Source organism: Hydra viridissima, unplaced genomic scaffold (assembly GCF_058129835.1).
Source record: "Hydra viridissima isolate aposymbiotic clone 2 unplaced genomic scaffold, HvirCarnegie_v1 scaffold_10, whole genome shotgun sequence".
NCBI lineage: Eukaryota > Metazoa > Cnidaria > Hydrozoa > Anthoathecata > Hydridae > Hydra > Hydra viridissima.
The window spans coordinates 4,580,727-4,594,186 of record NW_028324309.1 but is presented as its reverse complement, the minus strand read 5'-3'; the positions used below and the strand labels follow the sequence as shown (position 1 = coordinate 4,594,186).

The 13,460-nt window shown below is 26.3% G+C and overlaps 1 protein-coding gene across 1 annotated transcript in view; it reads right to left on the bottom strand.

Annotated features, from left to right (window-relative positions):
* LOC149882727 (E3 ubiquitin-protein ligase rnf213-alpha-like) overlaps positions 1-13,460 on the bottom strand; it is a 72,433-nt gene that overhangs the window by 14,148 nt on the left and 44,825 nt on the right. Inside the window, exons 40-51 of the mRNA XM_090065712.1 lie at positions 11,567-11,643; positions 9,854-9,987; positions 9,475-9,567; positions 9,020-9,139; positions 8,675-8,835; positions 6,685-6,907; positions 5,564-5,925; positions 5,068-5,226; positions 3,516-3,669; positions 1,031-1,276; positions 419-526; positions 30-115 (exon numbers count right to left, since the gene is read on the bottom strand). Of these exons, the coding sequence (XP_089921838.1) occupies positions 30-115; positions 419-526; positions 1,031-1,276; positions 3,516-3,669; positions 5,068-5,226; positions 5,564-5,925; positions 6,685-6,907; positions 8,675-8,835; positions 9,020-9,139; positions 9,475-9,567; positions 9,854-9,987; positions 11,567-11,643 (1,923 nt within the window). The remainder of the gene's footprint in view (positions 1-29; positions 116-418; positions 527-1,030; positions 1,277-3,515; positions 3,670-5,067; positions 5,227-5,563; positions 5,926-6,684; positions 6,908-8,674; positions 8,836-9,019; positions 9,140-9,474; positions 9,568-9,853; positions 9,988-11,566; positions 11,644-13,460) is intronic.

Below are 13,460 nucleotides of genomic sequence, written 5' to 3'. Positions count from 1 at the left end.
ATACATCAGGAAAAGTGAAATAATCTCACCGAAAATTTTCATGCACTCTGCACTTAACTTGATGAGTTCCAATACCTAAATCCACGTAGTTCTTTCCTCCAAGAGATACATAATACTAAAATAATTTTAAGGAGCTACTTTTAACCCTATTTTTAATAATTTTTTTTTTTCAGCATAATGAAATGTTTTTAAATGAGTAAGAAATTTTTTTAATTCAATACTTAAACTAGATATTTTTTTTATCAAAATATTTTTAAAAACAAAGTATTGTTGATAAACTTAATTCATCACAAATCGTTAAAAAAATTCTTCTAACATAAAATTAGTTTCTGTTTACTTTATTTGGAATTTAAATTTAATATTTTTTAAACTTGTAATTTATATAAAATTAATATAAAATATACACTAATAGTTTTACTTGATTAAATGCATCATAAAGACTCTCATAAAGATTCTCCATGTTAAGCAAGACAACCCTTGTACCAGTCTCCATGCATATCTTTATTCTGTTTATATCACGACAAATCTTTAAAAGAAAAAACAAAATGTATAAACAATAATACCTAAAAAATTTTAAAAATAGAAATTATTACAGTTGATTGTAAATATTTTACTTAATTATATAGTTTCAAATCAAAGCATTGACAAATTTTATCAAATCTGCACAATTTTTTTACAGGAAGCAAAGAAAAGGAACTTTGATCTCCTCAAAAAAAAAAGTGGTATTGATTTATTTTCCTTTATACTCTTACTGTAGAAATCACAGAAAATTTTCAAGTCCTGACAAGATTTACTGAACAAGTATTTAGTTTCATAACATTTGAAGAGCATTGGATAAAACAGCAGTCACCCTTGAAAGTTTTTAAAGTTCAGTGAAAATAAAGATCAAACTAATGAGAAAATTCCAATGCAAGCACAGTCCAACTTTAAAAACTGGACATCTATCACATACAAACATAAAAGGGAGAAGCTGCTTTTTTTAACTTTTAAATATTTTTAAACTAAAAGTTGAAATAGGGAAAAAAAATACCTGAGTAAATTGCTGGTCTTTGGGAAAACTACTCCCAAATATGACACAGCTTCTATATTTTTCTTTTTCGTATAGCTGTTCTATTATAGGCAAAGCAGCTAAATCCTCAGTCATAAGAAGGAGATAGCGTGAACTCAGACAGTGACTTTTTGTAACTTCTCCTCTTCTATTATAACAGGGACAATGATCTGCAATACTGTCTGTAATCATTTTCAATAAAGACATATCAAAAGTAGCATTCTTAGTCTAAAAAAAATTTACAATACATTTCAAAAATGATGTTGTGATGATGGCAGTAATAAATAAAGCTCTCTTAACTATTAGGAGAATTATTTCATATAAAAGATTTTTATTGAATTTCTTAGGAGTGCAGCCAACTTTTCTCTTTATACTTAACATAAAACAAAGCTTAAAATATTTCCATAAAAAGCATGCTAATTTTAATATTATTCTGCTAAATACTTATTAAGTAATTGCAGTATGCTTTTTTTTATTGCAAACATAGTTTATAGTAAGACAGTAATTAATTGATGAATACAATATTTTAAGTTTTTGTTTTAAATTTATAATTGATCTATATATAAATTTAAAAAAACTTTAACACATAAAGTAGCTACAGAATTAGCACTTTAACTGTTTGATGGATCAGAACCTAAAATACGGAAAGCTTGTTGAGTAAATTATCATGAAGTTATAAACCAACATTCTTGGTATCTAACTGAGAAGGTATCTGTCTTCAGTCTATTTTCTAAAAAACTTTTACAAAAGAAAAAACTAAAACTGTCTTAAAGTTGAATGGCATGGAAAAGCCACTTTCTATCAATTTTGGAAAAACTTCTTCTTCCATCCATTTATGATAACTCAGAGCTTTTATGTTGGGAAACAATTTTGTTTGCTCTTTATCATACATTTTATATTTGAAGTTAAAAAAACATGAAACGAATAACACCTCTAAAACAGAGAGAAAAACTAAGAAACTCTGTGAAAAAGAAATATATGAAAGTATTCTTAGCGTGAGCTAAGAATACTTTTATATATTATGGTAATTTTTTCAAATATATTATGGTAATTTTTATATATTATGGTAATATTTTATATTATGGTAATTGATTCAAACTTCATCCTTCAGAATAAAGGAAAATGGAAACTATATGAAGATGAAATTTTTTGTTAAAGCAGTCACCAATGATGCTGTTGAGTGAGGAATCAAGATATCTTCAGATAATCTTGAAATACTTATGAAGATAAAAATAACACTTTAAAAACAAAATAAAAACTGTATTACAGTTTTTATACAAAATGTTTGGTAATTTTAGGATGAGGTAGTACAAAATAAAATTTTAGAAATGGTTGACACTTGTGAAAAACTTTTCTTTATTAAGAGTTACTCTTTGGGCACTGGAACAACAAACCATTGTGTAGTTATTACTACTAGCATTTTATGTGGCTGAAATTAAATATCTTTTTGATGCAACTATTATTTGTAAAGAACAAATGTGCTGTTAAATCCAAATACTGTAAAAATATTGCAAGTTTTCTATGATCATTAGATGAACTATAAATCAACAGCTAAGCTTATCAGTTTTTGGAATAAAGAATGCATTCTAATGGGCCTTTAGCCCAACATAATTGCAAAAATAGAATATAGTAGATGAATGCAACAAAAAATGTCCTTGTTTCATTAAGGTGTTTTGCCATAGGAAAATAATGAACAAAATGTCAACATTTCATCAATGTGTGCTTATCACTATGCAAGATGGATGGCAAAAGTCATCTAATGATTTAAGATTAAATCTTCAGAGAGCAGGGAACAAAGGATCTATATCAAATGATTGCTCCATTTTTAACAGTTGCTTTGTTTTGATTTAGATGTTGACTTCAAGTAGGATATGAGCACTAACCTAAAACTTCACCATAATAAGTAATAGTAAACTTGATTTTTATAACTTTTTCTTTTGTAATATGCTCAAGTTAGGAATTTAGTTAAGCAGTAGATTAAAATATTAATAATTTTTACAAATGCCAAAAAACTAATAAAGCTTAAAGCTGCATTGAGTAAACTCAGTTTAATTTAATACTAGCAAAATAACAAAATTTTAAAATCATAATAAAGTAATAATCTAATATATACACTTTTTAAAAATAACAATAAGTAAACTCTAATACATGCACTCTTTAGAAGTAATAATCTAATACATACACTTTTTAAAAATAACAATAAGTAAACTCTAATACATGCACTCTTTAGAAGTAATAATCTAATACAAACACTTTTTAAAAATAACAATAAGTAAACTCTAATACATGCACTCTTTAGAAGTAATAATGAAACCCTGATTTTTTTAAAGCATTTAAAATTTTTTTTTTTATTTCTAAACACTGTTAAATAAGTTGACATAAAAGGTTTATGTAAGTTATATTTTAGAATGGTTTAAACTTGAAACAGTGTACAGAGTTTTTAAATGAATAATTTTATGAAATATACCTTAGATATGGTATGTAGCAAATAAGACTTAAAAATTTTCCATGTATCAATTTCCTGAAGTCCACTAAAGTTTCTTTTAACAGCATATTTAATATCTGTTATAGAAGGAATACCTTGAAACTTGCGAGCATAACAAAAAACCAACTTGATTAAACTAAATATAAATATATATATATATATATATATATATATATATTTATATGTATTTGTATGAAATAATATATATGTATACATATGTGTGTGTGTTCAAATGTGTATAAATGCATGTGAGTGTGCACTTGTTGATAGCATTACTAATCCTAACAACCAAGACATTAAAACAAACAAGTTAAAAAATATTTTGAAGAAAATATCCATGTTAATAATAAATTTTGCTTTTAAAGTAGAAAATACTAGTTTAGAATAAAAGAAAAATTACTAATATGTAATAATTTGCCGATTGTGCTATAACAGCACTTCCTAGTGCTTGTATAAAAAATAATCTTACAAGAGAAAAGAAACTCTATTGATTAAAGAAATAAGCTTAAAATATATGTTGAAAGTGTCATTACTCTTTTTAAATCTTATCATTCTTTTAAATCCATAATACTCATTTACTTATTAGATAATGTAGGCAATATAGTATGATCATGTGCATGCTTATGTACTTCAAAGCCTATGCTGATATCAAAAACAATAAATATTTTGCTTTAGCAAAAACTCTTTATCATACCTTTTGGAGTTTTTAACCATTCTATTAGCTTATATATACAAAAAAAAACATCTTTATTTCCTCAACTTTTTTCAACAATTTAAAAATTTTCTATTTGCTCTCTAACAATCAACATGTAAAACAATCAGGTTTTCTATCACTCTCTAACAATCAACAAATATCAACAAAAATTTTGCTGTATTTGAGAGAAAAAGGTTAAGTTGGTCCATTTTGGCCCAAAAATATTTTTATGGCAAAAAGTAACTGATATAACAACAAGTTTTCAAGTTAACATTTTTTTAATGGTTATTCAGCCTCTAAGATCCACAGCCTCCAAGATCCTCTATGATCCAAATATGATAATAAAACAAAATAATGTAAAGTATTTACTTTTCTGTGCTGTGATAACAAAGATTTTTAATTGTTCACATTTAAAAAAGCTGTAAACTTTATAATTTTTTATATTTGGAGTTCATTGTTTTTTATTATGCAGATTTTTTCAAAGTTGTAATTAGTTTGAATTTAAAAACAATAAAACTTGAAACAAAAAAGGAATCAAAATAAAAAGTCTGGGGCAATTTGAAGGTGATCCCAATTTCACTATCTTCATCAGACATTACATCTAGAAATATATATATACATACATATATATATATATATATATATATATATATATATATATATATATATATATATATATATATATATATATATATATATATATATATGTAAGTATGCATGTATGTAATGTAATATGTTTATGTATATGCATATAACAGATTCATTCATATAATTTAAAATAAATTAATAAGTCTTTTAAATAATAGTAAAAATAAGACAGTTTATGAAACCTGTAAATACCTGTAAAAGTCTCTGAGGCCAAAGAATTCTTCTTTTTTGCAATTTTTCAATACATTGCAGTTCTTTTGTTCTTCATAAACTGCAAGGTATCCTTCAGTCAAAGGTTTAAATAGCATAGCAATTTTTCCACATACAACACTATCACCAGAACATATATCTCTAAAAAAAGCACAAATCAATTGCTAAATTTGGCAAAGTTTTTTTTTAAAAAATAAACAAAACAAGAAAAAACCTTATTTTTCTAAATAAGTGTTTTCGATCTCAAAACTTCAAAGCAATACTTATTTTGTTTTGAAAAATTTTATAGTTTTTTCTTTTTTATGTGATAAAAACACAAATTTGCAAATGCTACATACAAGTAAAAAATTGCTTTATACAGGTTAAAAAATAATTTCTAATTAGACTGCTTTATAAGATAGCACATCAAAAATGAATTTCAGAAAGAACTCAATTTTCTTATAAAAAATTTCTGCTGTTAATGGCCTAAAATCTATACCTAGCTGTACGAACTAGCTCATCAACACCTGGTTGTCCTCTGAATAACATAATACCTCGATTCATTTTTGCGGGGTCAAGAGACCAATTAGAAATACCAATAAAAGCTACTCTTTTGTTCTTGAGCACAGAGCCATCAACTGTAAGATCTTCAGAGCCATCAGTACCATCTTCCAGTAATGAATGAAGTGCTTTCAAAGGCATCTGAGGAGAATCTTCTGCAAGACCAACCTCATCTAAAACTACAACTGATGTAAAAGTGTTCAAATCTTTCCCTTCTTGGAATCGACTGCACTGTCTGAATGTGTTTATTATTTTTTCTGCTGTTGAAAGAGGACTACATTGATAGGACAGCATAAAAATCTAAAAAAAAAAAAAATTACAAAGCATTTTTAAATTTTTTTAATTGAAAGTAAAAAAAATTGAAAATATTTTGTAACTGGCTACATTCTCAATTCTATATAATGTTAAATAAACTCAATTATATTTTAAAAATTCTATTATGTAACATGAACCTAGTTATCTTAAAAAGATTCTATGTAACGTAAACTCAATTACACTATACAGGTTCTCTAATTTAGTGTATACCCAAAATTCCTGTAAAAGTTCATTATAATGTTAAGTTGACTTAATTATCTTTTATGATATATAAAACTTAGCATTTTTTGTCATGTTTTGCTTTAAATTTCCAAAATTATTGCAATATCTTTTTTATGAAGATCACATAAAATTTTTAATATTTGTAATAAAAATTTTATTAAAATATGATTAGCAATAAGCTTTAAACAAACTTTGAAAACTGCAGCTGATATACTTAAAGATACATTTACATTATGCTTTTACTGGGGTATTAGTGAATAAAGAAAATTGCCAATTCTGGTGGAAGAAAATCAACAATATTGAAAAATCAATTTACCCAAAGAAAGTCTCCGTTTGGTTAGGCTTTTTAGCTAGTGGAATGATAAGATTTTACTAAAAATGAACTGTCTAATTAATCTTTTTTAATATTACTAATAAAAATAACTTTAAATTTTTAACCCTTTTATATTTAAACTAAAATTAACCTATCTTTACATAAATTTTAATTTTCCTATAAAATTGATGCAAAAAAAAAAAAGTTACCTGTTTAAAGTTCTTAAAAAGAAAAGATTTAGACATATTTCCTTGCATGCAATCTTGCACAATTGATTTAGCTAAAGATTTTGAGCTTCCAGGTTTTCCAATGACAAATAATGGGATGCGCAGCTCGATGCAAATTACCATCATGAAAATATTTTCACATAAAGCTTCATTTTGTGCTATATTACCTTCAAGTTCTATACCATTCAAAAAACTCTTCTGGAGACTAAAAGTAAATAGTATAAAAACAGTAGGTGGTGTAAGATGTGTTGAGCTATAGCATGTGCTAGCCAAAAGCAACTTGATTGATTAAAAAGTCTTTAAGCAACTATTTGACAATCAATATGTACAGTACTGTGAATAAGTTTTAGCCCACCTATTAAAATTCGTGTTTGTTTAACAGATTTTGAATAATAGCTTCCGATTATTTTTTTGTATAAAATAATCTCTAACTTCAAACAATACTAAACACTATTTTAACAAACAAAAGCAATATTCATCAAAATTTTACATAGATTTTTGTATTTAGATATCTAACGCATTGATTTTTATTGTATGCTGACCTAAACTCAATTCATATCAGCTCGTTTGTTTTTAGTTTGCTCTTGCATTTTTGTTTCTTTATTGCTGTGAAGGCTTCATATTAGATGATAGTACAGTTTACAAAGATATTTCATAGATACTGTGTGTTTAATATTATTTTTTGTTTTTTTAAGAGCGAAACTTCTTCTAATTTACATTTTTTTTTTCTTTTTCTTTTGTATTATTATTTTTATTGTTATTTAAGTAATAAAATGGGTAAAATTCCACTACTGGAGCGTAAAAAAATTATCGTGCTTCATGAAGAAGGTTATTCTCAACGACAAATTGTCCAAAAAACAAAATATTCAAGGACAGCCATTAAAGAAATTATAAAAAAATTTAAGAACACGAGATCTCTTGAGGATAAAATTCAAAATGGAAGACCTCCAAAGCTTACAAAACATGATATAAAGTATTTTAAAAATGTGTCTCTGCGAAATCGGAAAAAAACCTCCAGTGAACTAGCCCAAGACATTCAGGCTGCGACTGGGACAAATATTTCCTCATCTTGCATTCGACGACATTTGCTAAAAGCTGGGTTAAGATGGTGTGTTGCAGTTCGAAAGCCTTTACTACGTCGTGGCAATAAAGAAAAAATACTTAAATATGCAAAACAGCATAATAATTGGGCGCAAGGAATGTTAAACCATGTATTATACACAGATGAATCAAAATTTGAAGAAGGGTAGGAGAGGCTTATCGCCCTGATTGTCTACATCCAACAATCAAGCATGGGGGAGGTTCTATTTTAGTTTGGGATTGTATTTCATTATCTGGAGTAGGTGATTTAATCAGAATTGATGGCAAACTGACAGAAGAACAGTATAATCAAATTGTAAGACATCATGCAATACCATCTGGAATGAGACTAATTGGTAATAATTTCATTCTACAGCTAGACAATGATCCCAAACATTGTTTCCGAGTGGCCAAAAAATATTTACAGGACATGTGTGAGGAGGGAGTTCTCGAAGTAATGAACTGGCCTCCTCAAAGTCCAGATTTGAACATTATTGAACATGTTTGGGATTACTTGGATAAAAAAAAGGCTGAATATAACCCCAAAAATGTTGAAGAATGTTTTCGAACATTAAAAAGAGATTGGGACAATATTCCACAAAATTTCATTATAAATTTATATGAAACAATTCCCAGGAGATTCGCTTCTGTGATCTACTCAAAAGGCGGACATACAAAGTATTAATTGTTCTTTCTTTTTGTATCATATTTTAAGAAATTTTATCTAGATATTTTTGTTTATAATATGTGTCTATAAACCTGATTTTATTTTACTTCATAAGTCCTTTACATTTTTACGATAAAATAAAAAATAATGATAAACTTATGGTGGGCTAAAACTTATTCACAGTACTGTATATAATATTAAGTTAAAACTATGTAAAACTCATGCCTATCCACTTCTTCTTTAATTTGGTTAGGATCATCTAACAAAAATGGTGGTGTAAAATAGGGAAGTATAAACTTTCTGTATGAATCTCTATCTTCCAACTTTGCAATGTAGCAAATACTTAATGCATAGACAAATGACAAACGCATCTTTTCACTTTCAAGCTAAAAAGTTATAATATTATTTTAAGCATTTCAATTATAGGCAAGTCTTTTTAAAAGGGAGTTTAAGCCACTATAACTAAAGAAATATTCTTTACATGGGTATAACATTAATTTTAATTGAAAAACTGGAAAAAGTATAATTTCTTCTTTGACTGAAATAAACCTAACCAATAAAAAAATTTACCATATTGAAATTAGAAGAATTATTCATATTTTTTAGCAAAAGTTCTATTCTTTTGTAAAACCATGAAGTTGCTATTAATACCCTTTCCACATCTCTGAGGCTCACAAAATGACATTCATCCTTGAAATACCAAAGAACTTAACATAAATGACATAGAAAAATAATTTAGCCAAAATTTAAAAAAACTATTTAAAAATCTATAGCAATTATGAATCCCAACTTTTTGTCTGTTTATACACGCAAATTCTAAATTTTAAAATTTTAAAATCAAACCACCAAGAGCATTATCAGTTGCAGAGGCTTAGACGATTCATTTTAATAGTTCACATTTAATTTATAAAAGTTTATTTGAAATTATTGTACAAAATAGTTATAATTATTTGTATAGATTAAAAAAAGTTCATATATTTATATTTAGCTACCATACAAGTTCTTCTTAAGCTAAAGAGACTCACCTTTTGTTTTCTCATATATACTTGTGATGCTGCTAAGACATTAACAATTAAGTTAAAAAATGGTGAGTAGTTAGGCAGCTCTTCATCTTGGATCTTAAAATATCATTAAAAAGCATTAAACATAATTAAGAGATATTAAAGACTGAGTTATAAAAGTTTCAAAAGTAAACAAGCCATTTAAAAATGGAAAAAAATCATTAGACATCTACCATGGCTTGATTTCAAAAAAAAAAAAAAAACTTTCTGCAAAATTCATCCTGCAACTAAGATTATTTAAAGGAGATCAATATATAAGAAGATTAATTACAAAGATTCCTGAAATAGATAAAGATATTATGCTTTTGTTTATTTAAACATAACTGATGAAGTTAAAACTTACGTAACGTTTTATAATTTGCCTGGCATACGATTTTTCACAATCTGCATCTAATTGACCAAAGTCCCAGACAAGAGGAATCATACTATTTGGTAATGGATGCACACGATAAACCAACTGTCTCAAGGGAATATCACCTAAATTATTTTTTAATTTGAATGCAAAGTTGTGAATATTCAATATATCAACAGTAATTTCAAATCATCAGCAAATCAAAATAATAAGACAATTAATAAGTGTTTGCTGAAAATGTTTACATTTCACCAAATTGAATTGTTTTTTTAAAAGACTGTATATACTGGTATTTATGTCAACCTCCTACTTTTAACTAAAAAGATTAGTTAAATGTTTTAAAGCAAATGTATAAGCTTAGGTGCATTTTCCACAATTCAATATTTTCCTCTTAAGTTTTTAATGAATATTTTTTAACCATTCTAAATAGTTTAAAGCCTCAAATTATAGAATAATGTATATGGTACCTCATATACAAATTGTTTAAATCGAATAAATGAACAACAAAAAAAGAGGAAAGGAAGAGAAAGGGGGGAGAGGGAGAGCAAAAAGAAGAAGAAAAAAATATATATTCAACTACCTTTATTTTTAAGTTTTACTACATAGAACTTAAAAATGTAAAGGGAATTTACTTCATCAAAAAATTTTGTTTAATCTCTTTTAGCGTTTTCAATATGGTATAAGCATAGATATATACAGTATAAAATAATTATTGAAAGAACTCATAACTTTATTACTTTTTTTCGTTGTTGTATACTTCATAATTTTTTTTATTAATGTTTAATGTTTAAATTTTTTTTATTAATGTTTAATGTTTAAATTTTTTTATTAATGTTTAATGTTTTAGATTTAAACCTAATTATTGTAAATAACAATCATAAGTTACACCAAATCTAGGAACTTGAAGATAACTTGCATATATACACTATCGACAGAAAGTTTTGAGACAGGTTATAATTTTTTCCTTTTTAAGATATAAATATATTGAAATTGTTTATTTTCTTGACTGAAATGTGTGTCTTTATGATTTAGTACTTGATTCTAGTATATCAGTAATTGTTTAGATCATTTTAGCTTATTTCAATAAACAACAGGCACAAATTCAGTACCTGCCACAAACTTTCTGTTGATAGTGTAGTTAAATTTTTAACAATTTCTTTTTACAATAAAGTTTTAGAATAAAAAAACAGGCATCTTTGTATTTATATAAAATTACTCCATAATTAGGGACTTTTGCAGTAATTGTTTTAAAAAATCTTGCTTCATTTAAGTAATAAAGATTTGGTCCTTGAATTATGTACACTGTTTTCAAATTCTCATAGATAATCATGTTTACAATTATTTTTTACGAAAAGTATTTTTAGCAAAAAGTATTTTTAGATATGTTTTTATTGTTGCATCAGTGAAGATAAAAATGTCACTAGAAACCACTTTTTTGTCCTTATAAATTAAATTAACAACAAATGTAGTTATGAATATAAATTTAAAAACTTATCTTATTTTTTTTCATTTACAAGGTGAGAAAAGCAACAAGCAAGAAAGAGTCCAAAATTTAATTCTAAAATTTAGTTACAAAATTCTAAAATTTAACTTTTTTATGTATAACTCTCTACTTCATAAATATAAATCTCTATTTCATAAAAGATATAAAAACTTGTTTTTTTGAAATGATCATTAGTTTACAGAAACTTTTTGTAAGCATACCTATTCTTTCATAAGCTGATTTAACATGGTATCCCAATCCAGCAGATTCCAGCTTCTGAATCATTTTTTCTGAGTGCCTTAAAATAATAAGTTCATGATAAAAACATTGAAATGAATTAAATCACATTTTTAAACCGAAAAAGATGCTATAGTGATACTGCAACATCTCATAGTTTACCTAAGTGATGCATTACTTGTTATCTATTACACATCACTTAGGAGAAAATAATCAGCATGCATATGAGAATCAAGTGTATTTTGCAATAAGTATAAAGCACTATTTTTTGCTGAACATTTTTCACATAGGTAATACATTAATCTTGTGGTAGACCTGTTTCCATGAAAAGACCCTTAATGACAGAGCTTTTTTATGGGGTTCTACCGAGAAAAAAAACTGTTGCAATCATAGTTTGCAGTTCAATTTTGCAATCTGGGAGTTATCAAAGTACTTTTATATAACCAGAATTTTATGTGAAAGCTATTTAATATAGTATAACAAGAACTATGTAATCTTCTGTATCTTGAATATTTTTGTGACAAATTGAAAGTAGAAGATTTTTTATGACTTGCAGAGTTAGTAACAGTATGTTAATAATGCATAAGCATTGGTAGTTTACTGGCTTTCTAGGTAAAAAAAAAAAATGAAACCATTTTTTACAGAATATTATTCTTTACCTTTATTTATTACAAAAATGACATAAAGTTTAAATAAATTCATTAAATATAATAGTTTAAATATGTATGGTAAAGTTTGTAACATAACACCACAGTTAAACAATTGTTACAGTTTGGCACCATTATCTCAATTCTTCATAAATTTATTTGCCCTTTTCATCTTTGAACAACATACAGCATAATATTTATATTGAGTAGATTTTCTTCTATTGGTGGTATAAATCTGAAAAGTTCCTCAAGACATTTGCACTTTATCAGTGCTCTGTATTGTTTATAAAAAATACACTTCTTTTCTGGTTGTTACATTTTATTGGTGATACTTTTCTGTGTTGATATATAAGCACTTCTTTTTCAACTTTTTTTTTGCTAGTTGCTGCAGCTAGTTGCTTCTTCTTTTTCAACTTTTTTTTTGCTAGTTGCTGCAGCAAATCTTTCTTGTTGATTTGAACAATGCTATGCCGCTGTCTGCATTGCAAGTTATTTAAACCACTAATAAATTTAATGATTCAGCATCAAAATATAGCTCAAAATAATCAAAAGCATCGATATTATTGTTGCTCAATGTACAACAAGGTTTGCCCAAAAAATAGCAAAATGAAATAGTACAGAAGAGAATGTGTAGTTGACCCAATATGTTGCCAGGTGTTTAAAGTATAATTATCTTCCATTTCACATTCTACAGAATCTGATTTGACACTAATCTCAGGTTCATCACTGTCACTTTCTGGTAGATTGCTGTATTTAAAATTGGAATCCTCTGGTATACTCATTTTAAATGAGTATAAATATAGTACATATACTAAAAAGCACGTAAATAAACTTCTAAATATGCAAAATTAAAATATATATACCAAAATTAAATAAAAAAAAAACATAATCTATGTAAAAATTGTCCTTTGATTAAATATAACTTTATCAAAACAGCACTATACACTCAACAGCACACAAAAAAAGTAACACAATGAAGGCAACACAAAAGTAATAACTAGAATTAATAAAAACTTTAAAAAGTCAATTTGTTGTTAAAAATGTGCATTATAATGAAAAATAATTAGTGCTTGAGTGCTCATGTAGAACTTTCATGGGAATTCGCTGCTCATTTAGCACTGATTTCTTAGATAAGAATATGTTTCATAAACTTTGAAGGCCTCAGCTAAATTTCCTTCACCATCAGTAATAATAGCAACAGTGTTATTTTAGATATTTCATTTCTTTACAA